We start from the raw sequence: 24,609 nt of genomic DNA on the forward strand, positions 1-24,609 counted from the left end.
GTGAATGGAGTCTGGTGTGTTTGCAGAGAGCGATATAACGATTTATAAAGTTTGTGGTTAAGCCAAAAGGATCTTCCAGGTATGCTGTCAGACACTTAGAATAACAAAATATATTTAAAAATACTGGAGTTACCCTTTAAGTCTGAGTAAAAGCTTCTATTATCTTTCCTAAGTCTTTGTTTTTTTTGTTAGCTCTGCAGGTATTTCTTGAAAGCAACATTTTGAGGCCGAGGCTGCTCCGAACACCGGCTCACACCTTCTGTCCCTTTCTTCTGTCGACGCCGTCATCTCAGAGGCTACTTGAGGTTTAAATACAGGATCTAGAGCTACGCAGAACCATGACGACGGTACAATAAGGATCCTAGCTCTTAAAATGCATACATTAGATTACCATGTTCCTATGTTCAGATTTCCCCGTCTGAAGTAAATAAATACAGTACTTTTATTTTCCTGACGCGCTGATTGTCCGTAGCAAAAACATAAAAACAAAACGCCACAGGAGGACTCGGCCTCTGCGGCGGGAAAGAGTCGATCGGTGATGCTAAAGCTGAGAAATAACCAGCCACGATATCCAATCAGAAGAGCCGTTAAGGTGCAGGGCAGGAAGGGGGGGGAGGGTGGCGGTCTCTGCGGTCCTATTTGGCGTTAGCGGTTCCTGGCTCCATCAGTAGTCTGTCCCGGGGGTCCGGCGGAGGTCAGAGTTGAGGTTGGTCGGGGGGGTTAAAGGTCACAGAGCAGTGGAGGTGATCTTCTTCACCCCCCGCCGCTGCGCCAGAGTGGAGCAGCCCACCGGCTCCAGGACGGGGGGGACGTTCCTGTTGAGGGCCGAGTAGGTGGCCGCCATCGCACCCTGGGGTGGGGGGGTAGAGAGTCAACGCCGTGACAACCAGTGTAAGTTGCAGTGCAGACAGTTGTGGTGTGTGTGTGTGTGTGTGTGTGTGTGTGTGTGTGTGTGTGTGTGTGTGTGTGTGTGTGTGTGTGTGTGTGTGTGTGTGTGTGTGTGTGTGTGTGTTACCTTGACGAGGTGCGGTGCGTCCTGTCTGTTGAGGGTGTATTTAGGCAGCTGGTCTCTGTGCGTCACCCAGGGGTGTCGGAGGACTTGACCTGCTGTCAGCCGCCGGTGAGGGTCGACGTGCAGCATCTTGGACACCAGATCCTGAGGTGGGAGGAGGGGAGTCACAGTAAGTTTGGATCCAAAACTATTTATACAACACAAACAAACAGCAGCAGACCAGCAACTCTTGTGTAAAATTACTGTTTTTGTGAATGGAGTCTGGTGGCTCTGAATGGAGTGCTATAACAGCCCAGACTCCATTCACAAAAACAGTAATTTTACTTCACAGAACACAGGAGTTGCTGGTTCACCACTGCCTCGATCTGTTAAGATTTTTTGTGTTATTGTGTGATTAGAGTTAGTTCAGATCCAAACTAACCCTTTAAAACACTAAAGTCACAAACAAACTAACCAAATTGAGGCAGCAGTGGACCAGCAACTCCTGTGTAAAATCCCTGTTTTAGTGAATGTAGTCTGGTGTGTGTGCAGAGAGCGATATAACGGCTGTTTGTGGTTAAACCAAAAGGATCTTCCAGGTCTCTCTCTGTAGGGATCCTTTCCATGAAGCTGTCACACACTTAGAATAACACTCTGAGCCTGTCAGTGGATCAAACAAGCACTTTTAGTGGACCTACTGATCAGGTGCAGTTGTCCCAAAAGACTTATGCTGCAGCCCAGTTCATAGCTGCAGGCTGAGGTAATCTACTGGAGCAATTCCAAAAGATTCTCTCTCTCATTCGGTCAATTTGAACCCAAAATATTTAAAAAATAGGACCCAGCTTTAAAAGTTACAGACATAATATCGCTCTCTGCAAACACACCAAACTCCATTGACAAAAAGAGTTATTTTACCTCACAGTACACAGAGGTTGCTGCTGCCTCAATCAGTCCATCCTTGAGTCTAAGTGGATGTTTGTGCCAAATTTGAAGAAACTCCTGACATAAAGCCTCTGGCCTCGACTGTAGCCGCAGTGTAAATATGTGTAATTAAAAGAATTAAGCAGTTTCCAGACTTTTAAAGATTTGAATGAACCCTGGTCGGTGTGTACAGTTTGTACTTTCTGTGTGTGTGTCTGCACCTTCGCCTCGACAGAGACGGAGTTCCAGTATCCTCCACTGAGCGAGAACTTCCCGCTGCCGATTCGAGCCAAAATCTCCTCCGGCGTGTCCTCGGGGCCGTTGGCGAAAGGCGTGAAGCTGGAGAGGAGCCCACATTTCTAACGTTAGCCGAGGTGTGAGAGCGTCCGTCCTCATGGAGGCAAACATCTGATTTTAACACTTTAACTTTTAACACAATTAAACCGAACCACCCACCCTGTGAGCATCGTGTAGAGCAGGACGCCGAGACTCCAGATGTCACAGGCGGCATCGTAACCCTGCTTCTTCAACACCTGCCAGAAAATCAGTTCACACACGTTTCTTCAGATCTGAGTGTTGACAGGAAACGCTAAAATAACTTTTTAAGGAGTTAAGTTAGGAACAGGGGCCTCGTACCTCGGGTGCGACGAAGTTGGCGGTGTAACACGGCGTCATGAGCAGGCCGTTCTCCGCTCGCAGCTGTTTGGCGAAACCGAAGTCGCAGATCCTGATGGACTCGGCGTTCCCGCTCTCGTCCACGTAGAGGATGTTGCTGGGCTTCAGGTCTCTGTGCACCACCTGCAAACACAGCAGAGCAGCTCAGTCAGATGTTTTTAGACATATTTTGGTGTCCAAATGACTCGCAGGTTCAAAAAGTGTTGGAACTGGTCCAGTAGATCACCTCAGCTGCTAAAAGTGCTTCTGGTTTAAAGATGTTTTTCCTGTATTTTCTGTTTTATTAGGTATTGACAGGAAACAGGGGAGAGGAAATATCTTGAAGCAAGCAGCTGCAGTAAGGACTAAACCTGAATGGTTCACACTCCACCAGGTGAGCTAATGGCCCCAAAGTGTTTGTTTGATCCACTGACAGGCTCAGAGTGTGTGACAGCATCATGGAAAGGATCCCTACAGAGCGTTATATCGATCTCTGCACACACACCAGACTCCATTCACAAAAACAATAATTTTAGTTCGCAGAACACAGGAGCTGCTGGTCTATTGTTGCCTCGATCAGTTAGTTTGTTTGTATTGTAGAGTGACTTTATTGTCAATTCAGATCCAACACAATATTTGTGTAACAAAAGCAAACTAACTGACCAAGGCAGCAGCAGACCAGCAGCTCCTGTGTACTGTGCGGTAAAATCCCTGTTTTAGTGAATGTAGTCTGGTGTGTGTGCAGAGAGCGATATAACGGCTGTTTGTGGTTAAACCAAAAGGATCTTCCAGGTCTCTCTCTGTAGGGATCCTTTCCATGATGCTGTCACACACTTAGAATAACACTCTGAGCCTGTCAGAGGATCAAACAAGATCTACTGGACCTACTGGACTAGTTCCAAAGTTAGAGTTTAAACATTTCAGGATAAAACTGTAAACTGTCCAAATCAATCTAATGTTTCTCTCTTGTGTTTCTTTCCTCTCTGATCTCTTTGTTTTGCAGGAGTAACGGAGGTGTTTCGCTGACGTAGTAACGAGTAACTCACCCCCTGTACGTGCAGGTACTCCACCGTCTTGGTGATGGTGTAGAGAACAGCGCTGGCTTCCCTCTCGGAGAAGAACTTCTGTCGGAGGATCTTGTCCAGCAGCTCGCCTCCTTTCATCAGCTCCGTCACCAGGAACCCCGACCGGCCGTCGTCATACACCTACGACACGGAGACAACAACAGTTCAGTCACACGATTGTTCTGTGAATTTATTCGGCTCCGTCGGTGGCGAATAAAACATTCAGAGTGAAGATTATGGATCCGATCACCAGCTACAAGAAAAAGAAACTACGCAACGATGATGAAGTGATGAACGGATGAAGATTAAAAACAGAAACTTTTTATAACATCTCAGTTTTTGGAAAGATTAATAATTGTTTTAATAATCAATGAATCATTTCATCGGCAAAAACATTAAATATTCTGCTTCCAGCTTCTCAAATGTTTCATTTTTTGCCTGTTTTCTAAACCATTATTTAAGTAAAATGAGTGTTTCTGATCAAACAATTGATCGAGAATCAGTTACTTCCCTAATAAAGATGTTTTATTTAAACAAGCTGCTCAAAGTATCAAGTTTCCTGAAAATCTGACTAAACATTTCACAGCATTCGTAAAGTTTTTCATTATGGATGAGGTTTGTAACGATCAATACAAGACGACTATTTCAGTAATCAATCATTTAACTTAAGTTTTCAGCTTCTTCAGAATGAGGATCTGATGCTTTTCTCTGTTTTATATCTTTATAAACTGAATATCAATTAAAGAAAATAACTGCTGCAAGACAGAGTTGACTTTTGATGCCAACAGACATCATTTCGGTCACAATTGGACATTTGTGGACAAAAGCTGAAGTATTTTGATAATCGATTGATCACTTTGGTCATTTTTCAAGCAAAAAAAACGCCAAATATAAAAATCTAGAGTCGTGTCTGATGGTAAATTTAATGTTTTTAGGCTTTGGTCAGTTGGTCTGAAACATTTTATAGACTGAAATAGCAAATAATGATAATAATAATCAATGCTTGGAGTCCTGGACTTTTCTATAAGATACATTTAAAAGGTAAATTCTTTAAGATAAAGAGCTGAAGTGTCCCCACAGCAAAGAGGAAGGAGGCCTTGTAGAGATAAGAGACTAAAACTAGAACACTTTGTAAATATTCACCTACCAAGTTCTCTATTTATAATCTTTAGACAAAGAGCTGAATCATCTCTAACAGCCACCAGCCTGCTTCTTTCTTTCTTTCTTTCTTTTTTGTAACACGGATGCAGATATAATGGTCTTGAGTTTCTGGAAGTGATGCAGGCGTTTTTCACTCAGCAGCAGGACGATATTTTTATCTCTCATTAAGAGTGAGTCACAGAAACACTAACGCCAAACTGAAACCATTAGCAGCAGAGCAGGAGAAGTGTGGTGTTGTCCACAAACACGTGCGTCTGGTGTGACTTTCAGAATAAAATACCTTTTCCTTTAAAGTAATTTACGTATAAGTAGAGTAAGTACACTTAAGTTGAACGTGACTCACATCCTTGAGGGTGATGATGTTGGGATGTTGTCCGTATCTCAGCAGGATCTCCACCTCCTCCGTCGGGTCTTTCTTGGCCTTGTTGATGATCTGTAACGGGGACCAACAGTGTTTTACGAACAAGCGGAGAGGAGAAGCAGGACGCAGACACGAGTCACTCAACGCTGCAGCGGATGTTTCACCTTGACTGCGTACTCCATGCCGGTTCCTTTGTGTAGGCAGCGCTTACAGATGGAGTAGGACCCGACGCCGATGTCCTCTTTGATCTCGTAGGTGTCTGAAAACTGGGACGTACTTCTGTGCAGCTGCTATGTGCAAAGATACAAAGATCAACGCCAATATTACTGAAGATAATGATTGATTAGGGGGCTAAGACAGTCAAGCATGCGTCAATGCATCCTACTCTGCGATACATGAACAAACAAGCTGCAACGTGATCCTTTGGGACAACTGCACCTGATCACAGTAGGACCACTAAAAGAGCTTGTTTGATCCACTGACAGGCTCAGAGTGTTATTCTAAGTGTGTGACAGCATCATGGAAAGGATCCCTACAGAGAGAGACCTGGAAGATCCTTTTGGTTTAACCACAAACAGCCGTTATATCGCTCTCTGTACACACACCAGACTCCATTCACAAAAACAGGGATTTTATTTGGCAGTTGCTGCTCTACTGCGGCCTCACTCAGTTAGTTTGTTTGTGGTTTTGTGTGGCTTTGTGTGTTAAAGGGTCAGTTCAGATCCAACACAACATCTGTTTAACACAAATGAACAAACTGATAGAGGCAGCAGTGAACCAATCACTCCTGTGTTCTGCCGAGGTAAAATCAGCATTTTTATCAATGGAGTCTGGTGCTGCAGGCTGAGGCAACCTGCTGAACCAATTCAAAAAGTTTTCTCATTTCAAAACCAAAACATGTAAAATCAGGGCCCAGATTTAGAAATAGAGTCTTTGAGTACAAACTGAGGTACTTATACTTTACTTGACCATTCCCATTTTATGCAACCTCTAAATTTCCCTTTTAACGGTAAAATCCTCGACCCTACGGTTGTTTTTACTTTGTTATGATGATTATTTACAGCTAACTTGTGCTGTGATCGTTGGTTTTGGGCCTCTGAGGTGTGTTAAGTCACAGTGACCAGGTGTGTGTGTACCTGTACGATAGTATTGGGTAGTGGTTGTGTGTCCTCCTCTGTGATCGCCACAAAGCTGAATCCTCTGAACAGCTGATGGGCGTTGGCGCTGGGAGGAACCCCCGGAGAGTCTGAGACACAAGCAGAAACAGAAGCAGCCGCTCAACAAAATCAGCTTTTACTCTGAAATGTAGTTCAGCTCAGTGAAGGGCAGGACGAAGAGGAGGAGGAGGAGGAGGAGTGACAGTCGGTACCTCTGGGTGTTTTAGCTGTGAACTCTGGATCAAAATAGAAAGTGTCGTCAGGTCGTCCTGCAGCCGGTTTGAAGGGAGGGTGGATCTCCCTGCGGAACAGTTTCTGCAGGAAAGGAGGAGGAAACGTTAGAAAATAATAATAAAGTAATAAAAATAATGTTAATAATAATAAAGGAGACGCTGACATTCCAGTCGATGGTGCTGAAGAAATGATGCCTCTTGATCTCCTCCACACCGTCTGGTCCGGCTCCTACGGAAAAACACCAGCTGTCAGTGCAGGGTGCATTAACTGGGGACTATTTTCAGCGGCGGATGAATCCACATTTGGTGCTCTAGTGAATACTTGTGTTAAGTGATGGTGGCTACGTCCACTTCTTTTACAGATTAGAGGTCGTGACTACATAAATACACCAACAAGTGCACCGCACACACATTTAATACATTACTTATAGTCTTGGTGGTTAATGATGGTTAATTCTAAAGTTTATATTCTCTATTATCAGATTTACACACATTTGAGAACAATTTTGTACAAAATTGTAAGATTTCCTCTTTGTTTTAAACGTCCCGACATTTTGTTGTTATTAAATGTTTCTGAATCCTCAAACTTTCCGATTATTTCCAGATTAACGTGAGAATATTTGAGTATTATCTTGTTCAAGCTCCGTAAGTTTATAGACGCACAATTCCCTGAAATAAATCCCTTAATTTCCACCTCTACTGACCTTTTCTTATTGTATTATTGATGTATTTTGTGCTTGTCCTTAAGGTTTTACCTAATCTGTTGGCCGGGTTGCGCTTGAAAAGGTTCCTGAGGAGACTCTGAGCTTCCGAACTCAAAAACTGCGGCATTCCCAGTTTGGCCCTGCAGCGGACACACAAGAAAGACAAAAAGAGCGTTGATGCAAAAGTAGAAGGTTTTATTAAACAGGCCGAAAAGAGAAATGCAGCATCATCAACTGTCTCATATTGTATATCCAAACTGAAAGTATCTGAAAGACTAGATGGCGACCTGCTGCACACACACACACACACACAGGAAGCACACTCAGCAGTCTGCAGAGAGTCTGCTCAGCATGTTTCTACAGACAGACATCGAGAGTGAAACGGAGACGACAGAGGAAGCAGGACGGGTTAATATTTCCTGTGAATTACTGTTTTTTACCCCCTCCGACGTGATTCTCTATAAGTCGAGAACACCGTCGCTCTTCCTCCTGAGTGCTGCACTTTATCTCCTCTAATATAAACCCTGTGGAGGGAGGAAGGTCTGTCTCTCTCTCTCTGCGTCTCCTCTCAGATGAGCTGTAATAAAAGCTGTCAGCCGGTGATTGGATAGGAGCGGGCGGACAAGTATAAAGTGTCTTACTTGAGGATCATGGTCATCGTCTCTTTCCGGTCTTTGCCTTGAAACGGCAGCGTTCCCGTCAGCATCTCAAACTGAAGAGAAAGAGCACAGCGTGTGTTATGTACTGTGGACAGCAGGTCTTTACATCGTTTGTCAATGAAAGTCCTTGATGGACAAAGCAAACAGCACACTGACGGTACATGAGGTGTTAAACATCAGCCGCGCTTCTTAATCTTTTCTCCGTCTCAGAGGAAAATGGTGTTAATGACCGAATGCGTTGGTTTTCTGTGACTAAGACGAGGCGGCACTGACGTCATCGACTGTGACTGTATCCCAATCTAATCTCTATTTACTTCGACAGAAAGAGGAGATTATTATTATAGACTGTTTTTAAATCAATGCAGCAGTTTTGCTTCCTGTGCAGCACACGCCATAACAGGACTACACCTGGACTACACCTGGACTACACCTGGACTACACCTGGACTACACCTGGACTACACCTGGACTACACCTGGACTACAGCTGGACTACACCTGGACTACAGCTGGACTACACCTGGACTACACCTGGACTACACCTGGACTACACCTGGACTACACCTGGACTACAGCGTCGGCTCTTTGTAACTTGTTTCTTCTTCTGGTGACGTCGTTTCTTGGAGGATCTTCTTCTTCACACACTGACTAACTAGCACACACACACTATAGACCTCCACTACACACTGACACACTGACTAACTAACACACACACACTATAGACCTCCACTACACACTAACACACTGACTAACTAGCACACACACACTATAGACCTCCACTACACACTGACACACTGACTAACTAACACACACACACTATAGACCTCCACTACACACTAACACACTGACTAACTAGCACACACACACTATAGACCTCCACTACACACTAACACACTGACTAACTAGCACACACACACTATAGACCTCCACTACACACTAACACACTGACTAACTAGCACACACACACTATAGACCTCCACTACACACTGACACACTGACTAACCAGCACACACACACACTATAGACCTCCACTACACACTAACACACTGACTAACTAGCACACACACACTATAGACCTCCACTACACACTGACACACTGACTAACCATGAGCACGCCGTACGACCACCAGTCGGCGCTGTGCGTGTGACCTCGCCTGTTCACCACCTCAGGAGCCATGTACTCCACCGTCCCGCAGAAGGAGTAGGCCTTGTTCTCGTGGTCGATCGACTCCTTACTGAGGCCAAAGTCTGAACACACACACACACACACACACACACACAGAGAGAAATCAGTGATGATGGAGTTTACAGCAGCTTCAGTTTGCAGACAAACCAGCGACATGCAGGTTTGGTTTGGTTTCAGTGTCACTCAGCAGCTGAAACCAAAAACACACACATGCTCAGAAGAGGTGTAATATTACGCACCGGTCAGCTTGATGTGTCCCTCCTCGTCCAGCAGGATGCTGAAACGACAGAAATAGTTTGGTTTTTTGGTGATATAAATGTTTGCAGGCCAAGACGATCATAACGCAGAAAATGACGGACGTTTATGGGATGTGAGGACATTTTTGGTGTCTTCTCCGTCATTATCTCGGTGACACTGCTGCAATAAATCCTAAAATCTTATGAATAATTATATCAAATCCGGTGACGTTAACACACTGTGAAAATGAATCATGTTTTCACAGTGAATCTGATCATTTCTCCAAAGCGAGACTTCATCTGAAGTCATTACATTTTACAAGGCGAATGCATGTAAAAGCTTTTTAATAAGTACGTTTTTAATACTTGACTTTTAAACAACATCAGTAAATCACAGGTACGTTTTGTGTTCAGACTCCAACATGAGCGAGCACTCGACGACGATGGCGAGGAAAAAATGTCTCCTCAAAGGTTCAGAAATCATGAAGATCAAGGTTTTTTGGGGGGGGTTTTTGCAGCTAACTTGCGCTCTGACCTTCGGTTCCAGGTTCCCGAAGTCCATAATGTGCGACACGTGGTGCCTCCACCTGTCCTCAGTGTTTCAAGGTTCAGACTTTGTTTGAAAGTCAAGTGTAGATTTAGATTTATGATATTATTGCTAATTTCTTTAATTTATTATTACAGTTTATTTCGATCTGACCATGTTTTGTTAAGCAGTTTGGGCTGCGTCCTCTCTTAAAGATGCTAAATAAACACATTTATATTATTATTATTATTATTATTATTAAGGTTAGGGTATGGGGCTCAGAAATGTATCATGTGTGTTTTCCTACTTCTCTGGCTTGAGGTCCCTGTAAATGATGCCCAGGCTGTGAAGGTGATCGAGCGCCAGAGCGAGCTCCGCCAGGTAAAACTTCACATCCTCCTCCGTGAACATCACCTGCGGCAAATATTAAAATAAATATTAAATATTTAGTTTAACCGACTTGTGTTTAAGGCTGCGTTCAAACGACCAGCTGACACGAGAACACAAACACGTTGGGTCCAAAAGTCTGAGAACACATTAAAAAACAGTCAGAAACATTTAGAAACACAAGACGTTATGATATATAAAAATGTTTCCTTGAGTTGACACTTAAGTGGATTTTATCTACTCCACAAATTTGTTTCCATTTTATTGCTATAAATAGCAGAATCTTAAATATTATACACTTTACATGTCGTAACGTCTTGTGTTTTTAAATCTATCTTCCTAAATCCTCAATCTTTCGGATTATTTCCAGGTTCACGTGGAAATATTACAGATTTTCAACATGGTCTCAGACTGTTGGAGCCCCACAGTACGTTCAGTATATACAGAAAATACACAATATTACACCGTAAATAAGAAAACGACATGAAATACAACATGCAACATAAATAAAAATAAAATAAGTGGAGTAAAAAGTCTGTATGTAGAATCAGTGGTGATATAATGAAGTCCACTGACGAAGAGGAGTTACCTCCTTAGAGAGGCGAGTGAAGAGGTCTCCTCCTCTGAGGAAGTCCAGGATGAGGTAGAGCTTCCCCTCGGTCTGAAACGCTGAGGAAGGAAGGAGAGAAGGAAAAGGAAGTGAAGGGAGGAGGCAGGATGATCTGAGAAGTTCCACTGCGAGCGGCTGCTGCTTGCTGAAAGAGGAGCGGTGAGCTCTGATTGGCTGCCGCGGCGCTGGTGACTCACCCACGGAGGTCTGTTATTGGCCGACTCACCGTAGTGCAGTTTGACGATGAAGGGATGGTTGACCTCCACCAGGATGTCTCTCTCCATCTTTGTCCTGACCCGGTCACGCACTGCAAACACGGCAGAGTGGAAAACACATAAATCACCAGATCAAACTCTCAGAAAAGCCAAAAAAAAAAAACAGCCTCCCTTCATTTGGTCTCTATTTTGGCTGCAGAGACTCACAGATGGCAGCAGATGATTTGCTGAATCACACGGAGACAGCAACAAGAAATGTAAAAAAAAAAAAAAAGAAAGCACAAGGGAGAGAAATAAACAGATTTTAAGCAGCAAATGAAATAAAGGAGCATGTTGGATTTTTTCCCCACCACCAGATGGTGCATGACTTTGTGTCTCCCTGCACCTCTTTAGCTCTTTGTATCTCCGCTTGGTCTCATGTTAAGGTGCGAAATTCCATTTTGGGGCGATGACGACTGAGCAAACGAAAAACAAAACTTAACGAACACACCGAATCCACTTGTGAGAAAGAAAAACTAAAACTACATTTTAAAAAAGGTGCTGCAAGTACAAGTTATCAGGCAAAACCAACACTGGCTAATCTAATCTGCTAAAATGTGTTTACTGTTCAAGGAAAGAATCCCAGAAGTAGAAGCGCATGAATTTCAGCTCTCAAAATTAGAGGATAACTCTACTGTTACACTGACAGGCTATATATATAATATACTAATATAATGTTTAATCTATAGAGTGTTTCTCTTGGAACCCAACAAAAGGTTTAAAATGCAACAGTGATTACACATTAAAAAGTAGCTCTGAACTGAGATCCAGAGGAGCCACCAGACTCCATTCACAAAAACAGTAATTTTACCTTACAGAATATACAGATGCTGCTGGGCTGCCGCTGCCTCCATTAGTTAGTTTGTTTGTATTATTCTGTGTTACACAAATATTGTGTTGGATCTGAACTGACCCAGTAAAACATGAAAATCACAAAATAACTCAAACAAACTAACCGAGTGAGACAGCGGTCAACCAGCAACTGCCATGTAAAATGACCGTTTTTATGAATGGAGTCTGGTGGCTCACAGGTCTAGCTCTGTAGGGACAGAGGCAGCGATGGACCGGCAACTCCTGTGATCTGTGAGGTAAAATTGCTGTTTTTGTCAATGGAGTCTGGTGGCTTTAATATTTGCATCTGTGCCATCAAACACACCTTCAAGTACAAAGCTGGCGACAGGAGGAAATAGTGCAGTTGTTGGGGACTATTTTCAGTGGTGGATTAATCCACATTTGGTGCTCTGGTGAGTATTTAGGGCGGCAGGATGGTGTGTGTGTGTGACCGGGTGAGAATAAACTTTTGGACGCTTTTTGTACCTTTCAGTGTCGCTTTCTTCAGGACTTTCATGGCGTACAGCTGACCGGCGTCTGGCCCTGTGATCTTCCTCACAAGAAACACCTAAACACACACACACACACACACACACACCATGAACAGACTCATTTAAAACCAATGGCTGCTGTATTCATTTATTTATTTATTCATGTAATATGTGTGTGTGAAGGGTGTAATGTGCTGTGTGATTGATGGGAGCAGTGGTATCAGAGCGTGTGTGTGTGTGTGTGTGTGTGTGTTTGTGTCTTTTTCTAGGTCATACTTATGTAAATGAACATAAACAGAAACACACACACACAGCCCAGGCGAGTGGCTACTTGTTCATTCATAAAGACGGCGATAACCGAGCGGGAGCGTGAAAAGGCCCTCAGCCCGCCGTCTCCATGGCAACAGGCTCTCAAAACACCGGCACAAGGGAAAACATTATGGCGATTTGAGTGGAAATGAAACCCACACTTATGCACACAAGCACCGACCGGCAGATGAACACACACACACACACACACACACACACCTTGCCGAAGGAGCCTTGTCCCAGGACTTTTCGTAGCTCGAACTGTCGGGGGTCGGCCTTCTCCGATCCCTCCTTCACGTGGTGAGTGATGCTGATCTCCTTGATTGGCACGTCATCCTGTAAAACACACACACACACAGTAAATATCTCGTTTTAAGGAATATTTGGTGCAAAAATATAAAATCATTTCATGGTTCCAAGATTCTAAAATGTGAAGATTTGCTGCGTTTTCCATTAATTTTCCATTAGTTTTTAATAAAGTTGACGTTTGGACACAAAAAGCATCGTGATCACCCTTTTTACAACCCAAATAATCAATGGATCGATGGAGAAAATCATCAGCAGATGAATCCAGAATGAAAATAATCAGCATCAGTGTTTTGGGTGATGATATGTTTTATTTTCTCGGTAAAAGTCGAACAGCTTTAAAAGAAATATTAGACTTTTATATACTTCAGTGAAAATATAAACCACTGGTCTGAAATATCTCGATCTGTAGGGTTTCCCTTCACTGGTAGATGAAGACGTCTGGCTGAAATGAGGAAAAACAGCTAAAAAGTACACAGAAGTATGTTCTCATAGGCGTCCAAATACTTTTGGCCACATACTGAGCATCATGTGATCTATGAGGGGTTTTGTAAACATCACAGATAGTTTGTGCTTTTAATCCAGCGATAGGAGACGACTAGATTTAGAGACAGATCAATTTCTGGACCTGTTTTAGCCTCAAAAGACCAGAATGCAATGCAGCCATAAGACAAGGTGATGCCTGAGTACACAAACACAAGTCTGATTTGTTTGTTAAGCAACAGTTTCTCTCTCCGACACTGCAAAACAATAACACCTGAGAGGAGCAAGTTCAGGCATATTCTATGGGAGTTCGTTTTTTTTTTTTAAAGGCATTCTGGGAAATGTAGTATCTAAAGCAGGTAAGTCTAGAGGTAACCCACGAAAACATCCAAACAGCGGTAGCATGTTTTCCTTCTTCACATGTTGGTGAGTCACCAAACAGGTTGAGCAGGGTTCCCGAAACACACACACACACACACACACACACACACACACACACACAGATGCCCAGTTGTCATGGCGCCATCCCCGATACCTGCCTCCCGCTGCAGCCGAGTGACTAATGATGCCATACTGAGTGACTGTGTGTGTGTTCAGACACCGTCCCTCCTTCAAACTCCGTCTGAAGGCTCCTAGCTCGCTCCTCTGTGTGTCCTCAGGAGAGTAAGTAAAGAAGTAAACAGGTAAACACACACAAGCACTACATTTCCCAGCATCCTCTCTGGGCACTGTGCTTGGCAATCCATCCCTCCTTCTACGGCTTTCGCCCGCTCCCACTGCTGCTTCACTCCCTCCCCCCTCCTGCGTACCTGCAGATCCCAGGTGGGGGACCTGTTCTCTGCCAGGTGTCCCAGTGCATTGTGGGTCCTGTAGTCCCGACTGCGGCTGAGAGTCTGTGGCGCTAACATGCTCCTGAGCGTCGACTGCGAGGCTACAGGATGGCTGCACGCCGGCTTCTGCTCGTCCCTGACACTTCTTCATCTCTCTCCCTCTCTCTCCCTCTGAGTCTACCTCCCTCTTCCTCTGAGAAATCCTCCCTCCTTCCCTCCCTCCCTCCTGCTTTCTCGCTTTTTCTATCTTTATGTGAACCGTTCTCACCTCTCCTCTCTGGTGTGCACCTCTCTCTTTCTTATTATCTCCCTCTGTTCCTCGGGGGAAAAGGTCATAGACTGTAGTAGGAGGACGTTCGGTACGTTATATGGAAGTATTCAGGTACTTTACTTCAGTTAAAGTATCAATACCTCACCGTGAAATACTACAGTACGAGGAAAAGTCAAAACTTATTATGCAGCACACTCAAATATAACATATTAACATGTTATATGATGGATTATTGTTGTGGGATGATGAGTCCTCCCTCTTAAACATATTAAACTGTTAAACATTTCACTGTTGATTCACTGATTGGTAGTTTAATACATTAAATGCATCATGTTGAGATTTAACTGGTAACTGCAGCTGTCAGATTAGGATTAAAAAGTCTGAAATATAGTGGTGGCAGAATATAAATGTGCTTTAACACAGTTATCGAACCTCACAAAGTGAGAATTTAAAACTGTCAAGCTTTGAAAGCGCACATAAAATGTCTTTATTAGATGGTTCCTGCTTTAAAATCAACAACATTTCTGTTTGAGGAGAGATTCCAACATGTTAAATGACAAAAGACTGTTGTGTAAAAGCTTCTTTGTGTGAGTGAGGTGTTGAAAATCATTTGACATATGCAGCACACGCGTGCAATTCACGCTGCATGTCATCAGCGCCACGTATGGAACATCACACCGCCGCGTGGAAATGAGGTTCCCTCCGCCGAACGAGCTGAACGCCGACAAAGCCGCTGGACGCAAACAGCTGATAAACGAGTTCGGACGCTGCTGACGGTCTGCGAAAAAATAGATTGTGAAATGTTCGAAAAGCTGAGGAATGTTGACATTTCAAATGTGTGTGTGTGTGTGTTAGCGTGTGTGTTAGCATGTGTGTGTGTTAGCGTGAGTGTGTGAGTCAGACCACAGATGGAGGATCAGAGCCGAAGCGACAGGATGCTCATGTAGCACCTCTTAATCACAGGATTAAAACTGCAAACCCTGCACCTGTGCACTGAACACACACACACACACACACACACGCGCACAGAGACAATACAGCATACACACACCTGCATGCGCCCACACACACACACTTTACCTGCCTCTTTAACCGAGTATCGTCCCTGTTGTCATTTATTTCCATCTCAGTTGTGCACAGCTGATACTGACACACACACACACACACACACACACACACACTTCCGCTGACTATTAAAGCACATTTCTATCTCTTACACTGGAGGAAACAAACGTCCACGCAGACTAAACACTGAGCTAGCGCTGGTGGAGGAACTATTCAGGTCAGCACCGCAGTGTGAAAAACACCCGAGTGTAGTGGGAGCGTTGAAACGAGGCCTCACGAGCAGCCACGCAGCTGGAGAGGACGCGGCCCTGCAGCCCTGCAACACTTGGCCTCATCTGTCCACCATCAGATCTAATTAAAAGGCCTCATGAGCGCAGTGAATCAGCGTGATGCCGTTACACCAGTCTGCACACGGCAGCAGACCTCCCCAGCGGACACATTACAGCCATCATATCACATTAACAAAACCCTGCACACGTTTTTTTAACCTCTGGTCAGACATCAGCACGAGTCGGAGTGTGTGTGTGTGTGTGTGTGTGTGTGTGTGTGTGTGTGTGTGTGTGTGTGTGTGTGTGGCTGCAGGGAGATTTTCTTATGATGAAGGACTGAAACTGGGGCGGTGCATTCACAGTCATATTTAGGGGGAGGTAAAGCTGAGCCGACAGACTACAGCTGCCAAGGAAGGACAGGACTTTTTACAGCCAACTTTAAAAGGAGGTGGTTACCAGTGCTGATACTGAGTCAAAGAACATCGGGGGATTGATTACGATGGGGCCAATCGATGAGGGATCTATTCATTCCAGCTCTACTGCTGTCATCAAACGGGGTCGTGTTCGCCTCAGGAGTCCATTCAAACGCACCCTTGGAAACTTTCTGAAAGCTCCAAGTTCTCAAGTTGTGGCGTGTTGTTGATGTTTTCAGTAATGAGCTGTTGATCACTTAGAGTTTTTCTCAGTGATTTAATGTTGATAATCCCACAGTTTCACATTTCCTGCCTGCTAAACTGGTACAGCTATAACTATAACTATAACTAAAATCATTGGTTTACCTTTGGTCATGGCGTCAGTGTTACCTGTCCATGTTACAAGGTGCAACGAGACGCTCATTACTGCAAAACGAACCCCGACGGGGCGACGCAGGGTGAAGCAGGTCTTAATCATCCTGAAGGGGTTCGTTTTGTAACAATGGCCGCCGCCCGCTGTGCGTTATTCTGCTCGTTACACAGCTTCATCAACAATTTGACACAAAACAAAGCCTTAAAAATAGTTTTACCGATTTAAAAATGAACTCATATACAACTCTGCAGTTTCATTTGAGTCACTCATGTTGCCCCCCCAAAGGTGAGACAAAAAAAAGGTAACACATCGTCAACTAAATGGAATTGACAGCATAAGATGGTTCGGGACCATTCAGCACATTTAAAATGTCCTAAAATATATGATTTTATTACAAAATCTATTCTAAATCAAGCCATCTTTGCACAGTTATATGTTTACATTATTATTCTATTGTTTTGGATTAATAAACTACATTTTATGAACTATATATAACTACAAATATCAATATATTGATCAATGGATGGATGTATTTTTTGCAGCATTGGCAGCTTGTCCAGTCCAGTACAGTCGAGTCTGTTTGACGGTGGATAATTTAGGACACGTCAGAGGTAACGTGAACCCCCCCCTTACTGACACACACACACACACAGTCACTCATCTATCACACATACAATAATGTGTTGTCACTTTTCTATGATTCCTTTGCAGCTTCCAGATTTCACGAATGACAAATGTTGTTTTTCAGAATTAACTGTAAAGAAAAAAGGGGCAACTTTCTGTCTGTTTGCCGTCTGGTTTCTGAAATAGCACCACCAGCATCAGCTGATCTCACAGACATAAACACCTAATCCCACTCAAACAGCTCAGTAGCGTGAAGCTCGAGACCCTTTCTCTTTTTCTTTTTGTTTTTAAACTGATGTGATGCCAGAACTGCTCATTCAAACACTCACAGCAGCTGAATCTCCACTGACGTTTATCCAAACTGTTGTTTCGCAGGTCAGACAAATCAAAACGGACCATAAATTATTTACTATCTCTGAATTATGTCCCCCTGTGACTGCTGGTGGATAAATACATGTTGTTTATATTTCATTAAAGCTGATCGGTCAGTGTGTGACGCCGATAAGATGCACAAACATGGAAACAATCCCTGGAGGTGACCTGGACACACTCAGGACTACTCACAGCCTCGCCGGGGGTTGCTGGTCCACAGCAGCCAAAAACTGCCCCCTCATTTTTCCTGTTTAACCCCGGCTGCTCCCACTCCCAGCGCCGGCCGTCAGAGGACGTCTGGGCCGGTCGCTGGTGGCGGCCGCCGTCCGTCCCGGCGAGCACCAGAAGGCGTCGGAGCACCTTCAGCCGGCTCCTCAGCGCCCTGACGAGGCCGGTCACGGCGCACACGTACGCCGGCTTGGCCTCCGCCGCACAGGGTGTCATCACTAAGGGAACCGAGAAGTGGAGTTGATGTCTGGAGAGACACTGTGGCAGCGAGTGACTTGGACCGGGACGGGCAAACAAGTGTGTGAGTCGGTGTGAGGGGATACCCAGAGGAAGGGGAGGGAAGGGGAAGAGGGGAGAGGGGGGGGGGACTGATCCAAATCGGGATGGGAGGCGGGATCTCCCCCCCTGTTCTCTCTGCTAACATGCAGCTGTAACCTTCCACCCACTGTTTCCATCAGGTGTCCTGGAGATCCCCACAGTCACATAACTCGCCGACCAATGACTAAACACCACGAGGAAAAGAACTCCCACTTCTATTTTCACACACACACACACACACACACACACACACACACACACACTCTGGTTTTTCCCGTCACTTTCAACCAGCAAATTTTTGTTTTAGTGTCTGACAGCATTATGGAAAGGATCCCTACAAAGAGAGACCTGGAAGATCCATTTGGTTTAACCACAAACTGCCATTATATCGCTCTCTGCAAACACACCAGACTCCATTCACCAAAACAGTAATTTTACCTCAGGACACAGGAGTTGCTGGACAACTGCTGGCTGAATTGATTATGTTAATCCGTAGTTAAACTAGTTTGTTTGTGTTACTGTGTGACTTCAATGTTTTAAAGTGTTAGTTCAGACAGCACCTAACACTTTAAAATCACCAAAGTCACACAAGGGCCTGTGCTCTGTGCAGTGATGTAAAATGACTGCTTTTGTGAATGGACTCTGGTTGCTTTGAAGCGAGCGATACAGCGCTCAATCTGGTTCTGTATCATTATTTCTAAACTCTCAGTATTGTTTTGCAAAATCTTGAAGATGGAATTAAAGATTTCAAGTAAAATAAACAACAGCAAAAGCATATTGTTATATTGTGATATTGATTTTAATGAAATCGTCCACAGCTAATTCTGTAAAACCCTAAATGTGACTTTAATAACTGATAAAATGTTAATTTTAGATGATTTTCAGCCCTGCAAAGACCAAACATACACAGACACACACATTTGTACAAACACACACACACACACACACACGTGCAAATCAAACATCCCCGAAACCCACAGCCAACACGCTGAAACCCACCCAAGCACAGACGCAGTGTGGACGCAGACAGAAACGCTCCACCCGTCTCAAACACAATGTACACAATGCCCCGGCGCGGCCCGTCGACAGGAAGCGTGACATTTCTTGGATTACCTCCACCTGTTGTCGCCTTCCTGCTCACTCCACTGAGGGCAAAAACAAGGTGGACGGGGCCGAACAGACAGACTTCCCACGACGAGCACCGAAAGGTTTCCATTGAACTCCAGTACAAATTTGAAGTACTTGTATTTGAGTGTTTTCCTCTGGTGCTGCTTTCACTGGGCAGCGAAATACTGTACTTTTTACTCCTTTTACTACATTTTTTTAGGATTAAAAACATATGAAAAATGATAGAATATGATGTTTTTAGTTTAATCCATTAATCAATTAATCATTTAACAGAAATGAATTGGTAACTATGAGTCATTTCCTGGTTGCAGCTTCTACAAAGATTTGCTGCTTTTCCTTTATTTTTTTATTTTAAATAATTTGAATGTCGCCATTTCTCATCATTTTCACCATTTTTTAATCATCAGCTGCAGTTTGATGCTAAATAATTCAAAATGAGCTTTAACAGTAACATATTAAGTATTTTAGTACTTGTTAAGTAAAATGGTCCCGTTCACAATTATATTATTATATATTATATGTCATATTATTAATATACAAAAGCTCGTTTTCACTGTTTAATATACTGCAGGATCATATTTTACAGTCATTGTATGTTTTTACATCAATAATGAGGAATAATAATCTAATGATAGAATATATAATAGTACTACAGTGCAGTATTAGTACTTTTACTGTAGTAAAAGATCTGCGTACTTCCTCCACCGCTGCTCACCACAAATATTCAGTCATTATCGGCCCTCACACTCCTGTTTGGGGCAATAACGTGCGCTTATTTTCCATTTTTATAAACTTCACTCAAAGAAAATATACTTTAAAAATATATTTTACCAAAATTACAGCCGCAGTGTTAAAACATTTTCATTTAATTACAAAGATACAGAGTTATTTTACTGTTTTAGTTACATTTTCCTGATTGTACTCACTGAAATAACATTTATAACGCAGCATTTACTTATTTTACTTCACAGTATTTTTCTGCAGAATGAGTTAGTTTCCTTTTATCTTTGCAGCTGTTGGCTCCTTTTAGCACACAGCTGACTATTACTCAGTGTAGTGAAGTTACAGCACGAGGAACCACACTCTCCTTTATTGATCACCGCAGAGACGAAGCACGTTAACGATTAATGAGGTCGATCCTTTTAAAGAACTTCCACCTGAGGAGGAGTCGCTTTTTGTAACCGTGCGACACGAGTTTGGCTCGAAAAGGAAGGAGTACTTTGGCGGTGGCTGAGTTTATTGCAGTGATGGATGGCAGGTGTCAGAGTGTGTGTGTGAGTGTGTGTGTGTGTGTGTGTGTGTGTGTGTGTGTGTGTGTGTGTGTGGGAGAGGAAATGAGAGGAAGGTGACGCCACATTTCAAGCGTCACTTGCATATCCCTTATTAACTCTGCTAATAAAAATAGATGCAAGCGGGACTTTAGTAATAATACCAGCCAGACTGCTCTTATGTGTTCTTCTCCCTATTGTGTGTGTGTGTGTGTGTGTGTGTATGTGTGTGACACTGACACTGCTGGTTAAAAAAAATCATGGTGATTTTCTGCTGTTGCTCCTAGTGTGAGTTGCTGTGGATAAGAGCATCAGCTAAATGCCTCAAATGTCAATGTAATGTAAATGTGTGTGTGTGTGTGCACAAGTGTGTGTATGTGTGTGTGTGTGTGTGTGTTAAGCTTCTCCATGGCAGCAGCTATCATGGATTGAGCGAGCGGGATGCCATTCCAGACAATCTGCGCCCCCTAAGCCTGTTACGCAATCAAATTAACAGGCCGGATGGTCACGCATTCACAGACACACACACACACAAAGACACACACACATAAAGACACACACACACACGTATGCGCATGCAAGCACGCAGAAGCATGCTTGGGATTTGTCAGGTTAAAGGCATAAAGTGCATTTCCGCTGGCCTTGCCCAAGGCTAAAATACCACACATGCACACACACAGACACACACACACACACACACACACGCGCACACACACGCACACACAGCTCACAGTCACCTGTCAGAGATCAGAGTTGTTCAGCAATAAAACGTTTTTTAGAAGTATTAAAAATCATCCGACACTGACGAACACTTCTACATACAAGAGCTGAATAGTACACACACACACACACACACACACACACACACACACACACACACACACACACACACACACACACACACACACATACATACATACACACACCATGACTAACCAGAAGAAAAGAGCTCCATCTACAGAAAGTCTGTCGGCATCAGCAGAAGAAGACACACTGACTGACAGAGAGGTGATCTGTGGGAAATGTAGTACAGCGACAGGCGCCGATCACCGCGGGTTCACAGAATAAATGAGCAAGATGTTCAACAATAAGGCCTATGTGACCAGGTGTCATTCATTAAAGGGATAGTTCAGATAGAAATGTCTGCTATATTTAGAAAATTATCACTGTTCCACATTATTGTTATCAGCCATTTTTATCTCGTAACTGAATCTGCTCTATCGCTTTCCGCTCTCTTCAAAGTCACCAGACTCCATTTACAATAACTGTAATTTTACCTCACTGAACACGGTAGTTGCTGGTCTACCGTTGCCCCTGTCAGTGTACCATCATGTTCATCAGGCTCTGAACTGACAATATTAAACATCAAAGTCACTCAATAACACAAACAAAATAACCAATGGAGGCAGCAGTAGACCAGCGACTCCTCTGCTCTGTGAGGTAAAATCTCTGTTTTTTTCAATGGAGTCTGGTGGCTTTAAAGAGAGCCATCTACTGTAGGTGACACACCTCACATAACCACACTTCAAATAATCCAAACCTTCTCTTTAAGCTTTCATGTACTTTAATTAAACTTCTATTATTACACTTTCTATTTAACCAAAGACAACAAGATGGAAAGACCCTTTTGGTTTAACCAGAAAAAGCCATTTAGTTGCTCTCTTCAAACACACCAGACTCCATTCACAAAAATACTAATTTTACTTTGCAGAACACAGGAGTTGCTGGTCTACTGCTGCTGCGTTTGGTTTGTTTTGTTTGTGTTGCTGTGCACAACACAAATATTGTGTCATATCTGAACTAACCCTTTAAAACACCAAAGTCACACAATAACAAAAGCAAACGAAACGATCGAGGCAGCGGTAGATGAGTGACTCCTGTGTTCTGCAAGGTTAAATTACTGTTTTTGTCAATGGAGTCTGGTGACTGAAGAGAGCGAGCCATCGTAGTTAGCAGCTGCTATCTTAGTTTGTTTGTGTTGTTTTGTGATGGATCCACTTTACAAAAATGTGCTGCTGATTGTCCTGTCTAAATACAACATATAACGATTATATCACCCCAACCTAGTAAAACACAGAAACATTTATTCTGAAGTTGAAAGAACACAAATCTGGACGCAATGAGAAAGATCGAAGAGAGACAGAATGATTTAAACTGAGAAGCAACAGGGAGACAGAAAATAAAGATGGAGATGTAGGAGGATAAGTGATGGAAGAGAGAGGCGGATGTGATTTATAGCAGGAGCCGGACTTTATAGTACAGAGAGAGAGAGAAAGGGAGCATTAAGTATAGATGAGGAGGAGCAGAGGGAGGACATCATCATTTATTCAGCAGCTGGCAAGACAAGATCCTCAATCACAGCTCTGCACACACACACACACACACACACACACACAGAAAATGAAGGTGTGTGTGTCCTCTCCTTCATTCTGCTGTTAACTGATCCACCGACGAGCGCACAGAGCAAAATAAAAAGACTGCAGAGATTCAGAAAATTGGGATAAAATAGAGCATGAGATGATTTGCGGCGCAGAAATCAAAGTTTCTATGCTAATAGGAAAAGTTAAGAGCGCTTCAAAGCACGGAGGGTCATGAAGTGTGCTAGAAAAATGTTTTTTGAGTAAAACATCCCAGCAAGTGGACATAAAGAGACATCAAGTACAACTCCCAAAGTGCCTGTAGGATAACTGAAGGATAATATATATATTTTTAAATCTGGTCCATATTTTTTGGTTGGAATTGGTCCAGTAGATCGCCTTAGATGGCTGCAAGTGATCACAGTAGGTCCACTAAAAGTGCTTGTTTGATCCACTGACAGGCTCAGAGTGTTATTCTAAGTGTGTGACAGCATCATGGAAAGGATCCCTACAGAGAGAGACCTGGAAGATCCTTTTGGTTTAACCACAAACAGCCGTTATATCGCTCTCTGCACACACACCAGACTACATTCACTAAAACAGGGATTTTACTTGGCAGTTGCTGCTCTACTGCGGTCTCACTCAGTTAGTTTGTTTGTGGTTTTGCGTGGCTTTGGTGTGTTAAAGGGTCAGTTCAGATCCAACACAACATTTGTTTAACACAAATGAGCAAACTGATAGAGGCAACAGTGAACCAATCACTCCTGTGTTCTGCTGAGGTAAAATCAGCATTTTTATCAATGGAGTCTGGTGCTGCAGGCTGAGGCAACCTCCTGAACAAAAAGTTCAAAAAGTTTTCTCATTTCAAAATAGCAGAGTCTTTGAGTACAAACTGAGGCACTTCCCATTTTATGCAACTTCTTCTCCTCAACATCGATAGACCTGGAAGATTTATTTTGGTTTAACCACAGCCGCTATGTCGCTCTCTGCAAACACACCAGACTCCATTCATAAAAACAGTAATTTTACCTCACAGGACACATGAGTTGCTGGTCTACTGCTGCCTTGAAAGTTTAGTTTAGTTTTAAAAAGGAGGAGACATATTAAGAGGGGGGACAGCTCGGAGACGGAGTTTGTCACCACGCCAACTGCGTTACCATGGTAACCTGTCCATAACACACACATGATCAGCTGGACAGTACAGCCACTGTCTCTGGGTTTGTCTGTCCACCCACTTCTCTTGTCTCTCCCTCCCTCTCTCCCCCCCTCACTCACTCTCTCTCACCTCATTAGAGGAAATCAAAGTGCTTCATCTGCTGCCAGTTGAGCCTCTCTGATCGGGACGAGGAGGGAGCCTCTTAATTACATCACACACACAAACACACACGATGAACGATCACTCGCTCTCATTAACCCAGATTTTAAATCAGTTTTGCTGCAGAAGCCCGGTGCAGGACGGACGCTCCTCCTCTTCATCAGCTCACTTCAAAACCAGCATCGTCCTCAGCGTCAAAGTAATCCAGGTGACCGTCGTGTTCATGGTTACAGCGCAAAAAACAGGAAGTGCTACG

At 43.6% G+C, this 24,609-nt stretch overlaps 1 protein-coding gene across 2 annotated transcripts in view; it reads right to left on the reverse strand.

Annotated features, from left to right (window-relative positions):
- Positions 1-517: 517 nt before the first annotated feature.
- Positions 518-24,609, reverse strand: part of rps6ka3b (ribosomal protein S6 kinase, polypeptide 3b) — a 43,018-nt gene continuing 18,926 nt past the window's right edge. The window contains exons 3-22 of one of the 2 annotated variants that reach the window (XM_070852734.1): positions 12,953-13,069; positions 12,420-12,501; positions 11,075-11,155; positions 10,828-10,907; positions 10,159-10,265; positions 9,329-9,366; positions 9,009-9,151; positions 7,888-7,958; positions 7,298-7,386; positions 6,707-6,771; positions 6,522-6,624; positions 6,289-6,398; positions 5,317-5,439; positions 5,135-5,224; positions 3,613-3,771; positions 2,549-2,710; positions 2,369-2,445; positions 2,134-2,251; positions 1,016-1,156; positions 518-850 (exon numbers count right to left, since the gene is read on the reverse strand). In XM_070852734.1, coding sequence (XP_070708835.1) covers positions 728-850; positions 1,016-1,156; positions 2,134-2,251; positions 2,369-2,445; positions 2,549-2,710; positions 3,613-3,771; positions 5,135-5,224; positions 5,317-5,439; positions 6,289-6,398; positions 6,522-6,624; positions 6,707-6,771; positions 7,298-7,386; positions 7,888-7,958; positions 9,009-9,151; positions 9,329-9,366; positions 10,159-10,265; positions 10,828-10,907; positions 11,075-11,155; positions 12,420-12,501; positions 12,953-13,069 — 2,079 coding nt within the window. In that variant the 3' untranslated portion in view covers positions 518-727. Of the gene's footprint in view, positions 851-1,015; positions 1,157-2,133; positions 2,252-2,368; positions 2,446-2,548; positions 2,711-3,612; positions 3,772-5,134; positions 5,225-5,316; positions 5,443-6,288; positions 6,399-6,521; positions 6,625-6,706; positions 6,772-7,297; positions 7,387-7,887; positions 7,959-9,008; positions 9,152-9,328; positions 9,367-10,158; positions 10,266-10,827; positions 10,908-11,074; positions 11,156-12,419; positions 12,502-12,952; positions 13,070-24,609 lie in introns of both variants that reach the window. The other variant, XM_070852733.1, reaches the window with a different exon arrangement.

This window comes from Pempheris klunzingeri, chromosome 21 (assembly GCF_042242105.1).
Source record: "Pempheris klunzingeri isolate RE-2024b chromosome 21, fPemKlu1.hap1, whole genome shotgun sequence".
NCBI classification, from domain to species: domain Eukaryota; kingdom Metazoa; phylum Chordata; class Actinopteri; order Acropomatiformes; family Pempheridae; genus Pempheris; species Pempheris klunzingeri.